The 20,285-nt window shown below is 41.6% G+C and overlaps 1 protein-coding gene across 6 annotated transcripts in view; it reads right to left on the minus strand.

Annotated features, from left to right (window-relative positions):
- TRPM1 (transient receptor potential cation channel subfamily M member 1) overlaps positions 1–20,285 on the minus strand; it is a 103,958-nt gene that overhangs the window by 55,963 nt on the left and 27,710 nt on the right. For 4 of the 6 annotated variants that reach the window (XM_070571870.1, XM_070571838.1, XM_070571827.1 and 1 more), the window contains 8 exons: positions 17,103–17,298; positions 15,599–15,812; positions 14,808–14,932; positions 13,822–13,993; positions 11,241–11,415; positions 10,681–10,804; positions 9,828–9,900; positions 8,868–8,968 (listed from right to left, as the gene is read on the minus strand). In XM_070571870.1, coding sequence (XP_070427971.1) covers positions 8,868–8,968; positions 9,828–9,900; positions 10,681–10,804; positions 11,241–11,415; positions 13,822–13,993; positions 14,808–14,932; positions 15,599–15,812; positions 17,103–17,105 — 987 coding nt within the window. In that variant the 5' untranslated portion in view covers positions 17,106–17,298. The remainder of the gene's footprint in view (positions 1–8,867; positions 8,969–9,827; positions 9,901–10,680; positions 10,805–11,240; positions 11,416–13,821; positions 13,994–14,807; positions 14,933–15,598; positions 15,813–17,102; positions 17,299–20,285) is intronic. The other 2 variants (XM_070571856.1, XM_070571863.1) reach the window with 1 other exon arrangement.

A 20,285-nucleotide genomic window follows, 5' to 3' on the forward strand; every position in this document is an offset into this window, starting at 1 on the left:
AATCAAAATCACAACGAGATACTATCTCACACCCATTAAGATGACTATTATAGAAAATCACAAGTGTTGGAGAAGATGTGGAGAAATTGGAAAACTTGTACACTGTTGTAGGGAATGTAAAATTGTGCAGCTGCTGTGGAGAAGTTTGGCAGTTCCTCAAAAAAATTAAACATAGAATTACTATATGATCCAGAAGTTCTGCTTCGGGGTATACACCCAAAAGAATTGAAAGAGGGTCTCGAAAGATGTTTGTACACCCATGTTCGTAGCAGCATTATTCGCAATAGCTGAAACATAGAAGGAACCCATGTTGATCCATGGATGAATGGATAAGCAAAATGTGGTATTTACATAAGATGGAATATTATTCAGCCTTAAAAGGAAGGAAATTCTGACACATGCTACAACCTTGAGGACATTATGCTAAATGAAATAAGCCAGTCACAAAAGGACAAATACTGTATGATTCCACTTTTATGAAGTACCTACAGTAGCCAAATTCATAGCCACAGAAGTAGAAGGTAGTTTCTAGGGGCTAGAGGGAGAAGGGAATGGGGAGTTAAAATTTAATGGGTGCAGGGGCTGGCCCCGTGGCCGAGTGGTTAAGTTCGCGCACTCCGCTGCAGACGGCCCAGTGTTTCGTTGGTTCGAATCCTGGGCGTGGACATGGCACTGCTCATCAGACCACGCTGAGGCAGCATCCCACATGCCACAACTAGAAGGACCCACAACGAAGAATACACAACTATGTACCAGGGGGCTTTGGGGAGAAAAAAAGGAAAAAAATAAAATCTTAAAAAAAAAAAATTTAATGGGTGCACAGTTTCAGTTCTGCGCGATGAAAAATGTTCTGTCGATGGATGGTGGTGATGGTTGCACAACAATATGAATATACTTACTATTACTGAATGTACTCTTAAAAAAGTGGTTAAGATGGTAAATTTTATGTTAAATGTCCTTTACCACAATAAGAAAGTTGTGAAAACAAACAAACGAAAAACCAAAAAGTGATACAGCAATTTAAGGAAACAAAGTAGAAAGACTAGAAGGAAAAGCAAAAGTTGCCAGCCATCATGTTGTGAAGACCTTCAAGCAGCCCCATGGAGAGTCCACGCTGGGGAGGAGCTGAGGCCCTCAGCCAACAGCCAGCTTCAATTTTCCCACTACTGGGTGAGCCAGCCTGAAGTGGATCCTCCAGCCCCGGTCAAGCCTTCAAATGACTGCAGCCCTAGCCTACAGCTTGACTATGATCTTCTGAGAGCCCTGGAGTCTGAACTACCCAGCTATGCCATTCCCAAATTCCTGATCCACAGACACTGTGTGAGAAAATAAATGTCTATTGTTGCTTAAAAAAAGGAAAATCCTTAAGTGGATCCTCAAGCTCTTAGGACCCAGCCTTCTGTCCTCGGTCTTCAGGGCTCTGCAAGGCACAGCTCCTGGCTGGATTGCAGCCTCCTCCTCAGTCACCCTCTTCTCACTCTGCATTCCAGCCACACTAGCGTCTTTTCCCTCTTCAATCAATTACTTGAGAATATCCAGTTCTTTCTTGCCTCAGGCCCCTCGCACATGCTTATCTTTGCCCAGAAGGTGCTTGCCCTCACTCTTCACCACCAGCATTTATTCACCTGTCAGGTCTCAGTGTTAGTTCCACTTTTTCAGAAGGGTTTTCCCTGGTGCCTCAGTAAAAATTTGTTCCCCCATCCACCACATTCACTCTCATGGAAATATGCGTGTTTCCTTCTTAACACTTACTACAATTTATAATTCCGTATTCATTTGTCTGATTACTTGTTTCTTGTCTACCTCTCTCTTCCTGCCCACCCTCCCAACCCACGTCCACCCCAATACCACACAGAGAGTTCTGTAAGGGCTGTGGCAGGTTTGTTTTATTCGCCTCTATGTCCCCAGAACCTAGAACAGGGCCTGGCATGCAGGAAGTGGTTGACCAATATTTGTTAAGTGAACATAAGTAAAAATATGTTTCTTTTTTAAAGTTTGGTTTGATTAATGAAGGTCAAAGGAGAGATTAGTTCTATTGTTTGCTGCTGCTGAGCAAACAAGAAGCCATAGAATCCTGCATCCTGTCTTTGACTTCTGTCTTTGCCATCAGGGAGAATTGAAGGGTAGAAGAGATGGAGTCAGGCATCGTAAGAGAGTTCCTAGATGCTCAAACAGGTTCACCAACTCTGCCCTCACGGGTCACACCCTAGGGTTCTAAGAGCAGTGTTAGTGATCTTAGATGAGTAGCTTTGAGGCCAGCAGAACCCTTGGTTCTGAGGAGGGGCTTCTGGGGCTGCCTGGAGGGAGGCAACCAATAGGGTGGGCTCAGCTCTCATCTCCTTTATATATTGGGGCTCTGCTCAAGATGCCATTTTTAGAAAGGGGCTCTTCTAACTAAAACACCTTGAAAACAACTATTCTGGAAGAATCACAGATAATTAGAGAGATGTGACAGACTGGAGAGAGGGTTCGGTGCTTGTGGCATTTGAGTAGGCTGAGAGGAAAATAAGATGGTAAGTATAATGGGTGACATGACTGGAATTTTTAAAATCTTGATAGGCTGACATTATTGACTGAATCTAGCAAGGCGAAATGTAACAATGTCTCCCATCCAGGTCCACCTGGATTCAAAAACAGCTAAGCCCAGAAATGCTGGAGGAGGGAGATGTGGTTTAGCAGGTGTGTGCATGACAAAACCCTTGAGAATTCTTGCAAACGGAAATGATGTGAGTGAAAGATTATATATTGTTGCATTACCAGAAGTGTACCCCAGCACAAGGCAAGTGACAGTCCTGCTCTGGGATGCACTGGTGAGTTCACAGCTGATACAGGGTGTTAATTTGTGGAAACCGCTCTTTTAAAAGGATGTGGGATGGCATGGCTCACATCTGGAGAGAGAAAGTTCCCGTTCACAACCTCAAATATGGGTTGAAAAATCACTTGTTGGGGGTGTTGTTCATAACAGTCCCTTATTATCCTTTTAAGTCCATGGGATCTGTAGTGATGTCTTTTCTTTCATTTCTGATATTAGTAATTTGTGTTGTCTCTCTTTTTTGTTAGTTAGCCTGGCTAGAGGTGTATTAATTTTATTGATCTTTTCGAAGAACTAGATTTTGTTTTTGTTTATTGTCTCTATTGATTTCCTGTTTTCAATGTCATTGGTTTCTGCTTTAGTTTGTATTCTAATATATGCATTCAATGCTAGGAATTTCCCTCTAAGCACTCCTTTTGCTGCATCCCACAAATTTTGATAAGTTGTATTTTCATTTAGTTAAAAACATTTAAAAATTTCTCCTGAGACTTCGTTGATCTATTTGCTATTTAGAAGTGTGATGAGTAAACTTGGGAAAAATTGCTTAACCTATTGAGGGTATCAATTGTTTTTCTAAACTATAAAATGAAGACAATCAGGCCTAGTTCAGAGCTGTGAAGACTGATCCAGTAATGCTCGTGTATGTGAACACATGGGGTAAAGCACAGTGTATGATCCAAACATCAGGCATTATTACCAATTTTATGATTCATGTTCACAGTTTTACTGAAGACAGGCCCTATGTCCATACATGGAAGCCAAATAAATAGTTCTCACTCTAAAAAGTCAGTAGACTTTTCTATCTATTTCCAAAAGTCTCAGTGAGGCTAGCCAAGGTTTGTAGATTTTTGTCTTTAAAGTGGACAGCAGTCTTGATGTCCTCAGGCCTTGATCCTGGATGTTCAGATTGAGTTTATGCTATTTCCTTTCAAAAATTATTAGTGTAACTTCTCATGATTCAATTTAAATAATCTTGTTACTAGTATGTATCAGACACTACTCTCTCTCTTTGCTGTTGTTGTTTTTAATAAAACCCTTGAACAGAGGGTTTTGTTGGGACAGCTTTCTATTACATCAAGCTCTCTGTTATATCAAGAATTATAGAAAGACTTTAGATTCACAAGTACATAGTTAACTGAGCACTTCAACTATTAAAGACTTTGGAAGACTTTGGAGACCACATACTCCATTGTGGGGAGACAGAGAAAGTCTTTTGATGCCAGGCTGAGGTCTTCATCACGTGTTTCTTGCTTTCCCTCCTTCCCCATGGAAATGACAGCAGAGGCCTGGGAGAAAAAAATCCATTTCAGGGAGCAGAGGCAGACCAGAGCTATTAACACATTTCTGTAAATACTAATGGGCAGTTAAAACCATGGAGAAGAAGCTGAAGCTCAAATGAGTAATGTGGAGGTAGCAGTAGAGGTGGGAACAGATTTTCAAAGAATGAGAGTTAAGTGTTGGCCAGAGAGTGTGGTGATTGGTGAAAGGATTATCTACAGAGCAGGAGACCACTATCCCCTTTTGTATATCAGCTACCACTCCAGTGGGTGGTGTAGAGCAACTGCATTCCTAGGCTTCACCCCAAGTCAAAAATTGGAAGAATGTCTGCTAAAGAATTGGGAGGGCCTGCCTAGCAAAGTCCAGAGCCTCAGCAACCTATTTTAATCTGCATGTGGTGCAGCAAAGCTGTTCAGTGGATGCTCCCCTCTCCTAAATGGGGAATTCCTGGTCCTCTTCTCAGGGAGGAGAAAAACCTGTTGACAAAAATAGGCTTCTTATACTAATTAATCAGTTCCATTCCACACTCTGAAATGTAGGTGTATGAGCAAGGATCTGCAATAGAAAAGGACAAAATGAACAATGGGAGCAGCAGAACGGGGAGAAAATAGAGATAATTCAGGAAACAGAAGAGAACTTTAAAAAATCCAATTTATGTTCTCAGATATTGTGTTTATGAGATGAACATAGGACCAACTGGGAACAAGACAGTTTTCTTAGATATTAAAAATGATTGCCTACAATAAAAATATAGCATAAAAGCTGAAGAAAAAGTTAAGGATATTTCCAAAAACAAACAGCAAAATGACAGAGAGATGGAAATAAGAAAATGGAGGGTCAATCCAGGAGGATCAATATTTGCTTGACTAATAGGAATTCCAGATGGAGAGAGAGAAAGAAAATGAAGGATGAAATACTCAAAGAAGTGATAGAAGAAAATTTCACAGAGCTGAGGAAAGACTTGGGGCTGCAGCACAAAGAGGCGTTTGACAGCCGGGCAGAATGAATGGATACATGAGTGGCGATAAGGGCACTTGAGTTGGTGTTCTCTGTACACTTCTCTTTTTGTTTGAAATTGAAGACATGTCCTTGTGAAATTTCTAAACACCAAAGATAAAGACCTCAAAATATATCTAAGAGAAAACAGTGTTTCATTCATAAGTGAAGGAGAATCATATGACAGACATGAGCCTTGTGTGTGGCAGACTTCTTCAAACTTGTAAAGACAAAGAGTGGTTATCGTCACACACAATGTTATGAAAAAATTACTTGAAGATCTACTCTAGCAAAATGAAAAGGAATCTGACAGAGAGAAAGACATGGAGTGCAGGTGGCAATGGACTTGTCTCCAAGTGTACAGGGAGAGGATTTCTGAAGTCGATAGTTGTGCAGCTTTGAGAGCATCCAGAAAATCACAAGGCTTTGAAAGATTCTTCAAGAAGAAAGGGAATTCCACTCAACAGGCAGTAATAATTAAGAGAAAAAATAGTCTTAATGATGTGAAGACATATGCTAGGAAAATAAAAGAGAATTAATTTTAAGTGCAAGGAAAAGCAAATATCTATTCAAAGAAGGCATGGTCCAAATACGTAGGAAACTAAGGGGCCCACCTGGTGGTGCAGCACTTAAGTTCACACACTCCAGTTTGGCAGTCCAGGGTTTGCTGGCCTGATTCCTGGGCACGGACATATGCAACATTTATCAAGCCATGCTGTGGCAGGTGTCCCGCATATAAAATGGAGGAAGATGGGCACAGATGTTATCTCAGGGCCAATCTTTCTCAGCAAAAATAGGAGGATTGGCAGCAGATGTCAGCTCAGGGCTAATTGTCCTTGGAAAAAACCCCCAAATATGTAGGAAACTAAAATATTGCATAATTTTAAACAATTGATGAACTGTAAGAACCTTGATGCTTGTCGTATTTTCATCTGTGTGGCCCAGATGAGTGCCCCAGGACTACCTTTCTTCCACTTTGAGTTCAATCATAATTTTAGGGTCATCAGTGAACAATCTGTATATAATCACGGTAAAATCTGCTGGTTTCTCCATTTTTAGAATCACCATAAAGACCTAGTATGGTGGATAGGGGTGGACAAAATGATTGAAGGTGGTCAAAAACTACAAACCTGCAGTTATAAAATAAATAAGTCCTGGGGCTGTAATGTACAGCATGGTGACTATAGTTAATTATGCTGTAGCACATATTTGAAAGTTGCTAAGAGAGTAGATCTTAAAAGTTCTTACCAGAAGAAAAGAATTTGTAACTATGTGAGGTGATGGATGTTCACTAGACTGATTGTGGTGCTCATTTCAGGATATATACAAATATTGACTCATTATGATGAACACCTGAAACTAATACAGTGTTATATATCAATTATATCTCAAGAAACAATAAAATAAAATAAACTGTAATGAGACATTACTACACATCACTGGAATAGCTAAAATTAGAAAGTCTGTCAATACCAAAAGTTGACGAGGACGTGGAGAAACTCTCCTACATCACTGGTGGGAATGTAAAATGCTACAGCCACCTTGAAAACAGACACACGCTTTCTTAAAAAGATAAACGTATGTTTCCCATTCTACCTAGCAAGTCCACTGCTAGGTATCTACTGAAGAGAAATGGAAACATCTATCCACACAGACTTGCACATAAATGCTCTTAGCAACACTATTCCTTGTTCCCACTCAAAAACTGGAAGCAAAGCAAATATCCATCAACTGGTAAAAAAAAAAAACTAGTATGAAAACTTGATGATGATTAACAAGCAAGATGTAAAATGAACCTTAATGAGGATTAAAGAATGGTATGTAAACGTTAACTATCTCCACCAGGCAAAGTTGAGGCTGACCCAATTAGGAAAGTCGAAGGTGTAAGGAAAGGAAGAGGAAGTGTAGAGCTGGTTTCCTTATTGTCCAACACAGGAGTCTGAAGGTGACGAAACAAGTATAAGGCTTAGTGTGTTCTTTTTTCTTTACAGTTGTAAAGGTAACCAACAAGACAATTACACATGGAACCATCAAATCCGGAGGGGCAGGGCAGGTGGAGGCAGTGCAAGCGAACTGCTTCCTTCTGTTTCCAAGCGGAGAATTGATGGCTATGTCTACACATGATTAATTGAAGAAATGATGAAACGTGCTCTGTCATGGTATCAGCAGCGCCAGGAAACCTGAACACTGAGACAGTTAAATGCCCTTGGGAGGTGGGCAGGAGGCTTCTGTTTTTTATCGTATGCTCGTCTTCATTATTTGCTTTTTAAACCATATCCATGTATTAACTGCATAATAGAAAGCAAAGAATACTAAGCAGTATTAAAAAGGTGGTTGGAGAATATTTAATGCCAACATAAGAGAGGAAAAACGAAATTATAAAACACATACGGTACTGCTTAATTTTTCTATGGTGGTGTGGTCATGAGTGATTGTTTCCTTCTTTTTTGCTTGTCTGTGTTTTCTACAAATTACTTATTGCTTTCTTAATAAGAAGAGGGGAAGATGGGATGCAGGCCATCATTTCCGGCCAGGCAGGGCCTGTGTGTCACGGCAGATTCCCTGCGTTAGCCTCTTTCTACAATCTCGAGTGCATGGCTGTCTCTGTGGCTGACTCAGAAACGCGTCCTCAGTAAGACACTCCTCATCGAAGAGAAAAAGAGACACACAAGGGCCGGATCCTCCTTCCCGGGTAGAAGGTCTCTAGAGCTTGTGGCAGAGCCCTTCCTCACACTCCATTCCGGAATCTTTTAGGTTCTCTGCCACAGCATTCTGCCTCAGAACCATTCATGGAGCAACTTATGTTGCTCTGACGTCCTTTACCAAGAGTGGAAAAACCCGGAGATTAAAGAGAAAATTAAAATATTTAAGGTATTGTGCTATTTTTCTTAATTTGTGTAATTCAATAATCAACATACACAAACACCCTTCCAATCTCACATCTTATTCCTTTAATGTGCTCATCTTATTCCATAAACTCTTCATACTAATTTGATAAAGAGTAATTGTTAAAAATGAAATGCATTTGTGCAGTGATATGCCAGGCATGTTTTGAGAAATATGATTTTTAAAATCTGATATGAACCCTCTAGATCTTCCAAACCCCTTTTTAAGCTGCAGAGCCCTTTTTGCAAGCAAAAATTGACCCTGAATCCTCATCTAAAAACAGAGCAAAGAAGCTGCTTTGATTGAAGGGGAAGCAGGAGGCCTAGACTGCTCATCATACACACTCCTTATGCACACAGCCCACACCACACCCACACACAACCGCACCACACTCACACACGAACATCCTCTCACACATTGCCCTTGTCACACATAGACAGATACCACAGGTATATACCACACACACACACACGACCATATGCACACATCACACACACACACAACGTTCTCTAGGCCTCCAGGGTTTCATAGAACATAGCTTGAAAAGTCAATACTCTCAATGCAATCATTGTATTTAATTTTAATGAACTATTTTCTTTCTTCGTTTTCTTTAAAAAGGTAAAAACCCACTTCCACCAGCAACGATAAAATATTTAGCGGTTATTTCCTCAAGAGTACTGGTTTGAATCTGTAATTAGTACTAGTAGCTCTCACTTCTGGCTGGTTCTTTGAAGTTAAATAGCAACAGCTCCTAATAATCCTGATGGATCACACATTGGATCATCAGAAGCCCCAGATAATTTCCTGAGATCCATGCCACAAGGGAGAACATACTAATATTTCATCTGTACAAAGTCATGATAAATGGTATGAATTGAAAAACACTTAGTTTCACCGGCCAGTGGGCCCCAAAGACGAGGATCTGGCTTCGTGCTATGTCAACGCGGTTCCAAGCCAGCGCCAAGCTCAGTTGGTCTGGCGCCGATGCGTTTGTTCCTGGAAAGGCAATAAACAGGCATTCTCACACCATGCCTGGACCACCCGGGTTTGGCAGGTGCTGGGCACCAGCACGGGCTTCCCCGGCTGGCTCAGCATCACTGCCTTTTCTTTTGCCCCTGAATGACCCCTCAGGTCCCAAAGCTACGAATTCCATATTCTTAAAGAGCTGCCTGGGAGGAGGATGGAGGCAACCTCTTTCCATGCCAGCTCAGCAACGTCTGCCTGGGAGGGACAGAGGAGGAGACCAGTGACTCCAGGACTCTTATCTGCAAGAGGACAGGAGCCCTGGAACTTGCCAGACATCTGCCAGGCCAAGCCAAGGGGCGTTGACCTTCCAGGCTGAAGGTGAGCACAGCCCAAGAGCACCAGCTCCCGCTGCAGGGAGACCAGCACAGCACTGCCAGGCAGCTGCCCGATGGCGACACCCTGTCCTCCCTCCTTCCTAGCCCCGCGTTGTCCCAGTATAGCTGAGAGGCAGGGAAGAGGTGTGTGTCCTAGAGCCTTCATTAGCAGCAGGATGGGGAAATTGGACAGAGCACTGTGGGATGCAGTGATTACCAGTGAAAAACCATTTCAGATTTACCCTCTAGGAGTTGAAACACTTAATGAACTAGTTACAAACGGAAACTTGTTCTGATTTCAGCCCATCAGGGTCCATTGGCACTCACGCAAAACGCTCCCTCCTAAGAAACCCATTTTGAGCCTTGTCATTCTACCGGCCTCCGTACTAAGATAACTTTAGGCAGCCTGGCTGGCTGGGGCAGGAGAAGAGGGAGAGGGATTTCCCAGCCACGAGGGAAGCGCCAGGCTGGGCCAGCACTGAAAGGACAGGAAGGCCCATATCCTGAGAGCTCACCTTTCAGCAGGGCAGTTAAAATTGCCATCTCGATGTCTTGCTGACCCTCGGCACCCATTCTAAACACGGTGACCTGAAAACAGGTTAATCATGAAAACACTGAGTAAAGCAAAGTTGGAAATATGAGGGAGAAATGGGGTGTTTTTTAAAAAGGGCTATTGACACAGATGTGTAATGCAACGATTCTGGGAGCTAAGCAATTTTAGACCAGGTGATTTTGATTTCCAGAAGTGATAGCATTGCTCGTCTCTGCTCTGAATCCTTGCCTGGATCCTTATTTTATTATTTATCTAATCTGCTCCAACACCCTCAGGAGGAGGGAGCCCACTCAGGATCTACACTCTGATATCTAAATTGCTATTGGAGACGAGAAAATCATTTCTACTCAGATTTGATATATTTGTAGGAAATTTATAAATTCAGAATTTTGAAGAGGCTGACATGTGCACAACAAGAGTGCCTATTCCTTATAAACACAGCTGAGGAGTGGGAATAATTGCAGCATTTGGAAAGTGAAGTGACAGAATTTTGTAAGCAAAGGGGTAGGTGTATGTCACCTTCCTCAAGTCCTTAAATTGGATCAATATAATGAACCTCGGAATTGGTGCGATAAGGCATGGTGATACCCGACATTCACCAAGGTCTGGAAGCACCTGGGGCCCTCCTCTGTGCACGCTTATTCTGCTTCCATCACCTAGACATAACTGCCCATTTGGTACGGATTTGTAAACTGCCTCTTGGAAAAGCCTGAACTAAAATATGAACAACTCCACCGTGCACACGTGGGCAGAATTAGAAAGAAAACACAATTCTCTCTGTGGAGCTGGTTTGGAAATAAACTCAGGACACTTACGAGTTCTTTCTTTTTCATGCACTCCATTATAATTGCAAACAGCTGATGCGATTGTGCCTTGTTGTAATTAAATGTTTTCTGAATGGTAACTAGAAGCTGATCCCTGAGAGATTCGTTTATTATCCTGTTCAAAGGAAATGCACAAGAGGAAAAAACAACGTAAGTTAAATTTGTCCATGAATAAATCAGACATCTCTACGTCCGTCTGGTATCTTTGATTCGAAATGTTACCATTGGAAGGTATCCCGGGATAGAAGACAAAAAGGGACCATAGTCAAAACCTGCGTTCACACTTGTCCTAAATTCCAGGCTCGTTGAAAACCTTATAAGGGAAAATGAAGTTGGAAGAGAGTGCGTTCCCCCAGAGAAAGAATTCTCTAAGAAACATCATGCTCTTGACAGCTCCCTCACATGCTGACCTCGGGAAATGGGAGAGGAAATCTAGTAAATCTCCCTTACTTAACATTTTGGAATGGCTAAACGTATCTCTTAAGGTTTTCTTCTTGGCGTAACAAGAAGGCAGTTAAAAACCCACCCTTCGTAACACGTCAAAATCCTACCCTCCTTCTTCACAGTACTTGTGTGCAAAAGACAGGATGTCCGAGGCTCGTCCGCTGCCGTCGCAGACCACCACGGGGACTGGTGGGTCTTCTCGGAGATACTCCAAGACGATGGAAACCACGTTAGGGCCCCCTTCCACCACGAGGCCCACGAGGGGCACACCCTGCCCCAGTCCTGCAACACACACCACATGTGCCGTTCAGACAGGTCACAGCCCTATCTGCTTGCCCATTTGAATGTCTGGAATGTGGTGAAGAGTGAAACCTTAATGACTGGATGAATGCTCCGTACAGTGTTGGTGTTCACCAAGAGACGTGAAGGAATTTAGTCAAGTGATGGTTGTTTCATTTTTAAAATTCAAACTCCATATTATGGTCTTATTGGAAAAACCAGAGCCTATAAATCATGAGCTTTCTGAATCATATATGGTTAAACTCCATGTATAACTCACCTGGCATATGGGCTACTTCAAGGTGAGATGTGAGAAACGTTGGAAGATTCCCTTTGCTAAAAATATACCTCCCTTGCTGCCCTGCCCCAGGTGAAATTCCCATCCTGGGTGGCGGTCCCTTAAAGAATGACACAGTAAAAGGAGATCTGGACCAGCAATAGGAGAGCTCAGTTCAATTACTGACCTCTCAGGTATTAGTCTTATTAAATTGGGCCCATTGCCAAGCTGCCGTGAGCCATAGATGACCATCTGCAAAAGAGGAACCATGACAGTGCCTCCTCTATCTGCTAAAGGAGCAATAGATAAAAAATATAAGAAAATATTTGGCTATCAAAGTGTTTTGTCAAATTTAAGTGGTATACAAATGTAGTATGTTGTAGTAGCTGTTTCTGCCTCCTGTACCTGGAATAGGCAATGAGTTATCTGGGAGGGCAAACACATGGACCAGCATTAGCCCATCAGTTAATATCTTGTTCCCAGAGTCCTCCTTCTGTCTCTGTCAGATAATAGGACTCTGTAGGAACACAGTAAGAGCAGGCTAACTTTTGGTGGCAGAACCAGCAGGATGGGCTCTGGGCAGCAGGATGATTCCAGGAACCTGGGATTCTGGAAAGGGAAGACAGTGGGAGTGGAGGAGCCCCAGAGACAAATTTGCCTACTTTACAGTTTTACCCCAAACTGGCCATGACGTTATATTCTGAGCATGTCTCACCAAGCGTCCATTAGTTGTGATGGGAGTTAACTGATGAACACTAACAAATGGCAAGTAAGAGAAGCGTTCTCGGTCTTACACTTCTGAAGGCCTTTAGATAAAATCTCCTAGCACACATTAAGAGAAGATCTAAGAATTTCAAGTGAGAGAACTTAGAGTTTCTGATTTGCGTCCACAATGCATTTCTATAGCGAAGAACTCTTTAAAATTTTGAACAAGTTTGTCTTCTCCTACCAGAATGATCTCAGTAAAGTTCATTTCAGCAAATATGCATTGAGGGTTCTGCTTTGTGCCAGCCCCTGGCCAAGAGAATTGGTCCTTCTTGGTTTAGGCTGGACTCCCCGAAGCTCCGTGCTGTGAGAGGTGACAACTGAGCACCCCTTTGCAGTCCCTGCCCCACTCAGAGCCCTAGGCAAAGGATGACAAAGGGAAGCCCACAAGTCACATGGCCAGGTGAAGTCGGGCAGTGTGAAAACTGCCAAGTCCAGGAAAATAAAAAATGTGAGAACAAAAAATTCAGTCATCAACCATTTACCAACACAGATCTGATTCTTAGAAATCCACAACTTTTCATAGTTAGCCATCCCATTCCAACCACGCGCGCAGTCTCAGTCCTTTTAATTACGCTTTAAAGTGACCGTTTTCCAGGCCTAGATTGTCTTTCACAAAAATCCTACCAGTAATGGTAAAAAACAAAATACTCTTTAAGATCATTTAACAATTGTTTGACAATAAGAATTGCTGGAGTATGAACATGTGTCAAGAGATTATACCAGTTATTTGAATTCTAGCTTGTTGTTATTAGCACTTCCTCTGGTTGAGGTTCATTCCTATCTCTCTAGCTTGACTTCAGCATTCTCCCAATGGTGGCAGCTCCCCACAGGGCTGAGCCACCTGGACCAGCACAGGCAGTGCCCTGTCGGGAGCAGATGGCTCCTGCAGCCTTCTCAAGATGTTTCCCCACCCAGCCCATCTTAGTCTGGGTGAGAGACCTAGAGCTACAGAGATATTTAGTTTAATGATCACATAACACTTAGTTGATTGAAGGAATCATACTAAGTCTTTGAGTGAGAAATTTTTTTCCTTTTCCTTTTCCTTTTTCCTCATTAAAAAAATCACTACAGTAATTTCAGGGAATAAGGACCATTGCACAACATGGTGGGCAATGTCATCACCATGACAACTGCTGCAGAGCTGTTTCTTGTGTCAACCCTCCTTGTAAACTTAGAGCAAAGCATCACAACACAGCTCAATGAGTGCAATTTGGTAAGTGGCTAAGGTAAAGGGCCCAGGAAGGTCATCTTCTGTTGATCCAACAAGAATTAAGGTTAAGGCTCTACACACCATTGGGCAGTTTCCTTTTCAGCCTGGTTTTCCATGCTGGCAGCAGCAGCCCTGTGCCTTCATCAGAACTTACTTGTGTTGATCTTTTGCAGAGAGATGTGCTTTTCTAGCTGCCTTCTCAGCTTCACCTCGGCGCCATATTTGCCCAGGGTGCCGTTGTCAGCCAGGATGAAGTGAGTGTGGGAGTTGTTGAGCACAGAGAGCTTACTTAGAGGGTTAGACATGGTCTGGTACACTCTCGTTACCTGACAAAATGCACAACACAAATCAGACCTGCAGAACTTAGATACTGACTAACAGGGTAAGCAAGAATATACATGTATGTAGTGACTGCTTCGTCTAATTGTGCACTTAAACCTACTCTCACTTCTCTATCCTCTTTATTGAAGGATTTTTTCCCCACAAATTTCTATATTAAATTAGAAAAAATAAATTATTTTAGATAATGACAAGCTAGCAATTGTACTCCTGGGCATTTATCACAGAGAAACAAAAACTTACATTTACACAAAACGTTTATGACAGATTTATTTGTGATACCCAATTGGAAACAACCCAGATGCACTTCAACGGATAGATGGTTAAACAAACTGTGGCACATCCATACCATGGAATACCACTCAACAATAAAAAGGAACAAACTATTGTTACACACAACCTGGATCAATCAAACAACAAAGCCAATCTTCAAAGGTTACACGCTGTAGGATCTCATTTATATAACATTCTTGAAATGATAAAATTATGGAGGTGAGGGGCAGATTAGTGGTTGCCAGGGTTTGATGAGGGAGGTGGGAGAGAATTAGGTATGGATATTAAAGGGCAGTGTGAGGGACCGTGGTGGTGATGGAAATGTTCTGCATCTTGACGGTACTGATGTCAGTATCCTGGTTGTGATATTATACCATAGCTTTGCAAGACGTTACCATTGGGGAAAAGGGAAAGGGTATATGGGACCTCTCTGTATTATTTCTTACAACTGCAGTTGAATCTACAATTATCTCAAAATAAAGACTTTGATTAAAAAAAGTTGCCAATGTCTGGTGAGAAAACACTTACATCCTTTCCAACCAGGTCTTCCTTATTCTCCACGATGCCCCACGGAGCAATTCCTATAGCACAAACTCGGCCTCTGGACTTGGAAGAGTGGTCTTTCAAGGCATCCCCTACATGGCTGATGACACCTGTGAGCAGCCATAAGTCGTATTTTTAGGCTCTTTACCTCCCATTATACCATCATTCATGAACTTTAGGGACCCGCTTCTCTGAGCCACTCCATTCTCTATGGCACGGAGTTGAGAGATAATGATCTTCACCATTAAAAGAAAATACACTGACAGTCTGAGCTCATAATAACTAGTCATCCTGCATTAGCCCCTAGAAAAGGGAAAACAAAACAAAAACAAAACCTAAAGCAAATGTGCAGGGGTTTTCTTTTCACATTTCCAAACCCTAAGTTTGGCAGTAACTGGGGTCTCAGGCAGTCCTTGGCTGCATTTAGCTGAAGTTAAGAGCCAGACTGCCTGGCATGTTCCACAACCTCTCTGTGCCTCAGTTTCCTCTTTCTGCATGATGAGGAAACGATTGTTGAGAGCCTCACTGAAAATGAGGCTTGTACAGGGCTCAGTTCAGGGAATGGCACATAGTGGGTGCCAGAAATGTTGACCATGTTCATATCATACCAAAAAAAAAACACAAGCTACTGAATAAGATTTCACTTCTGTCACAAATATTATCAATATGGACGCAATATGTTTTGTTTTCTGATCTTAATTATTTGGAAGCTCTTTGGGAACTATGATGAGCTCTGCATTTGTACGTTTACAGCAAGGGAGAGGGCCTGCTCTTACCGGTGCTGACGCCCCCAGTGAAGATCCAGGCCCCGGTGGTCATGGCGGCCTTGATCAGACCTTTCCCAAAGACCTGTTTCAGCTTAGGCTGCATCTCAAAGTTTTGGAGGCCTCCGTGCACAGATATTAAAAGCTTCGGGAGTTCCAGATGCCAATCTTTCACCATGAGATGAAGCAGTGAATCTGGCTTGGTGTCATAGGATACGCGGATATACTGCAAAAGAGAACGTGACGCTCAGCACCCGTGCTGGGTTTTGCCTCTTGTGTCACAGGGGAGCAGGGCTATTGCTCCTGTCTAAGCAAGAGCTGTCTGGCTTTCTTTCCCTCAGGGTTCTAGGGCCCTCTGTGTGAGTTGGTGGCCGAGTGATGGAAGGGAACTTTGGAAGGGTTGCCAGATTTAGCAAATAAAAATACAGCACGCCCAGTTAAATTTGAATTTTATATGAACAACAGAAAATGTTTGAGTGCAAGTATGCCTCATGCAATATTTGGGCATTATCCAAAAAAAATATTCATTGTTTATCTGAAATTCAAATATAACTGAGAGCCCTGTATTTTACCTGGCAACTCTAATCTTGAAGGAATAAATTCCACAGCTGCTCAGCTATGAACCCTGGCCCCAGAAGCTGGACAGGATGTTATTGAGGGAGTGGGCAACTGGCCACATTGAGTGGGTGCTGCGAATGGGGATCATGGGCCAACCTCTGGACTTGACCTTTCCCTCAAGGTGAAGAAGAGGTTAATGGTCAGATGCCTTGGTTCCTGTGGACTGCTTCTTTGTGTTTTGCCAGTATATAGTGTAGCATTCTAGAAGACTCTATGTTATGGTATTTGGAACTCTACTGAATTTTGTTTGAACAACGGTGTTGGGCCAGTGAAATAAAATGAAATTGCAAAAATGGTCTAACTGGGCACAAGGGAATGTTATTCAGAATTAGCTAAAAGGGATCACAGTACTGACGCCTTCTCTCCCTGGCAGGGCTCATCAGAAAGGCAGAGGGCACTCCCTGTTTACATGCAAATGTGAAAGGCCTTGGTCTTCTTGGGCCAGCTGAACGCAGACCCAGGGAGGCTGTGGACAAACTTCAGAGGGAAATATTTCCGGACACTCCTAACCCATTTAAGGGGGGTTGAAGCTTCACAGATAGAAAAAACAAGACAAAACCCTAAACAACCTCAAAAAACAACATAATTTCTCTCTCCTCACTGGACATGGCATGATGAGTATGGTTGCAGAGTGGGCTGCAGCATGATTTGTGGAGTCACAATGTTCATATGGATGTAAGGGACGCTACACGTTTTCTATAATAGTGCCCCGTTTCCAAATCTCATGGGTAAAAGGCTGAGTGCGTAGACATATTTGTTGTCTTTGTAATGAAATATCTAGGAAGATGGAGCCACACCCCTGAAAGAAGACCGTGTGTCTACAGTCTGGGGGTCTGGGCGGCTGGGCCTCTGCTGGAAGCTGCAGGCCTGGGGCCTCCCTTCCTAAGGCCTCTCTTACCATGGCTTTATTGGAGTATCCGCCACCCTGGAACTCAAGAATCCCATAGGAATCTGTTGGGTAGCTCTGGGTGTGTTTGGCAACAGACCATTTTTCAGGCTGAGTCTCCACCTGTTTATTTTCTTCTCCATTTTTGCTCGATGTCACACTTGGCAGAGGGGGAATATGCTGGTTGGTGAGCTGGCCACAGCAACACCTGGAAACAAAGGCAAAGCAGAGTCTTTCTATAACATTTTTCTCCTTAAGATGGGTTAACCTGAACACAAGAGTAGCACATGAACAGGAGCAGACTAACACCTTACTTATCCAGCTTAACTGGGGACATAAATGCCCCTTATGATGGCTTTTTCCAGTTAATCAATGCATATCTATTTAGATACCAGTCTGTTTTAAACCCATTGGATAGATGCCCTTCCTTACTGAACACATTTTCACTCTTTTCAATGTGGGCATCAATTACTGAACATTCTGTGACAAAGTACAGTCATACTCTGCAGATATACAGTTGACCTTCCAGGATTTTTCAATATTGTCGAATTCTTCTGTGCCTTAGTAGAACATTTCTCTACACGAGTAACATTGAAAGTATATTTCTTTTGCCGTTCATGCTTTTGGCGTCATATCTAAGAATCTTTTGCCAACTTTGAGGTCATGAAGATTTACTCCTAAGTTTTTGTCTAAGAATTTTATAGTTTTAGATCTTCCATTTAGGTCTTTGATTCATTTTGAGTTAATTTTTATATGTGGTGTGAGGTAGGGGTCTAAATCCATTCTTTTGCATGTTGATATCCAGTTGTTTCAGCACCATTTGACGAAGAGATTATTCTTTCTTCGCTGGTTTTTCCAACCTTGCTGAAAAATCAATTGGACATAGATGTATGGGTTTATTTCTGGACTCTCAATTCTATTCCATTGGTCTGTCTGTCTATCCTTTTGCCAGTACCACGCTTCTTTGAAATCAAGTAATCTGTTTCTTCCTACTTTGTTCTTTTTTTAGAAGATTATTTTGGCTATTCTAGGTTCTCTGCAAATTCCATATCAATCAGCTTGTCAATTTCTACGAAGAAGCCAGCTGGGATTTGAATAAAGATTGCATTGAATCTGGAGATCATTTTGGGAATATTGCCATCTTAACAAGGTGAAGTCTTCCAATCCATGAACATGCAATGTTTTTCTAATTATTTAAATGTTCATTAATTTCTTTCAACAATGTTTTGTACTTTTCAGAGTATAAGTTTTGCCCTTCTTTTGTTAGGTTTATTCCTAACTATCTTATTCTTGATGCTATTGTAACAGAATTGTTTTGTTAGTTTCATTTTCATATTGTACATTGCAAGTATATAGAAGTATATATGATTTTTATATATTGATCTAATATGCTGCAAGCTTGCTGAACTTGTTTATTAGTTATAATAGTTTTTGAGTGATTCTTTAGGATTTTCTATATATAAGATTATGTCATCTGCCAATAAAGATAGTTTTACTTCTTCCTTTCCAATATGGATATCTTTTATTTCTTTCTCTTACCTAATTGCCTTGGCTAGAGCCTCTAGTACAATTTTGAATAGAAGTCGTGAGAGTGGACATCCTTTCCTTATCTCTGATGTTAGGGGCAAAGCATTTGATCGTTCACTATTAATTATAATGTTAGCCTTGGATTTTTCTTTTCTTTTCTTTTCTGTTTTGTTTGGTGAGGAAGATTGGCCCTGAGGTAACATCTATGCCAATCTTCCTCCATTTAGTATGTGGGATGCCACCACAGCATGGCTTGATGAGCCATGGTATAGGTCTGCACTCCGGATCCAAACCCGTGAACTCTGGGCTGCTGAAGCAGAGTGTGCAAACTTAAACACTGGGCTGGCCCCAGCCATGGATTTTTCATAGATGACTCTTATCAGTTTGAGGAAACTCTATTCTATTTCTAGTTTTCTGGGTTTTTTTTTTAAATCATAAAATGGTGTTAGATTTTGTCAAATCCTTTTTTGGTGTCAGTTGAGATGATCACATGATTTTTTGTTTTTTATTCTATCGATGTGATGTATTGCATTAGTTGGTTTTCTGACGTGAAACCAACCTTGTATTCCTGGGATAAATCCCAGTAGGTTATGCTGTATAATTCTCTTTATATATTGCTGGATTTGGTGATAGTATTTGTTTAGGATTTCTGCATCCATATTCGCAAGAGATATTGATCTGTAGTTTTCCTTTCTTGTGATGGCTTCGTCCGGTTTCAATATCAGGGTAGTACTGGCCTCATACAATGAGTTGGAAAGTGTTCTTTCACCTTCTATTTTTTGAAGGAATTTGTGTGGAATTGGTCTTAACTCTTCTTTAAATATTTGGTAAAATTCAGCAGTGAAGCCATCTGGACCTAAGCTTTTCTTTGCGGGTAATTTTTGATTACTAGTCCTATCTCTTCACTTCTTATAGGTCTATTCAGATTGTATATTTCTTCTTGTATCAGCTTCATAGTTTGTGTCTTTCTAAGAATTTGAGTCTTGGAATCCATTTCATCTAGGTTATCTAATTTATTGTCAGTGGTATACAAATTATAGTATTCCTTTATACTCATTTCTATTTCTATAAGATTGATAGTAATGTCCTATCATTTCTGAGCATAATAATTAGAGCCTTCTCTCTTTCTTTCTTTATCAATCTAGCTAAAGGTTTGTCAATTTTGTTGCTCTTTTCTGAAGATGAGCTTTTTTTTTGAGGAAGATTAGCCCTGAGCTAACATCTGCTGCCAATCCTCCTCTTTTTGCTGAGGAAGACTGGCCCTGAGCTAACATTCATGCCCATCTTCCTCTACTTTATATGTGGGATGCCTACCACAGCATGGCTTGCCAAGCGGTGCCATGTCCATACCCGGGACTCGAACTGGCGAATCCTGGGCCACCGAAGTGGAACCTATGCACTTAACTGCTGCGCCACCAGGTTAGCCCCCAGAAGATGAGCTTTTCATTTCATTGATTTTTCTCTATTATTTTAAAATTTTCTACTTCATTAACTTTCATTCTATTCTCTATTATTTCTTTCCTTCTGCTTCTTTTAGGTTTAGTTTACTCTTCTTTTTCCCGTGTGTCATAGTGGAAGGTTTGGTTATTTATTTAATTTCTTTCTTCTTTCTTAAATAGGCATTTACAGCTATAAATTTTCCTCTCAGATCTGCTTTAAATGCATCCT

Source organism: Equus przewalskii, chromosome 1 (assembly GCF_037783145.1).
Source record: "Equus przewalskii isolate Varuska chromosome 1, EquPr2, whole genome shotgun sequence".
Classification (NCBI taxonomy): domain Eukaryota; kingdom Metazoa; phylum Chordata; class Mammalia; order Perissodactyla; family Equidae; genus Equus; species Equus przewalskii.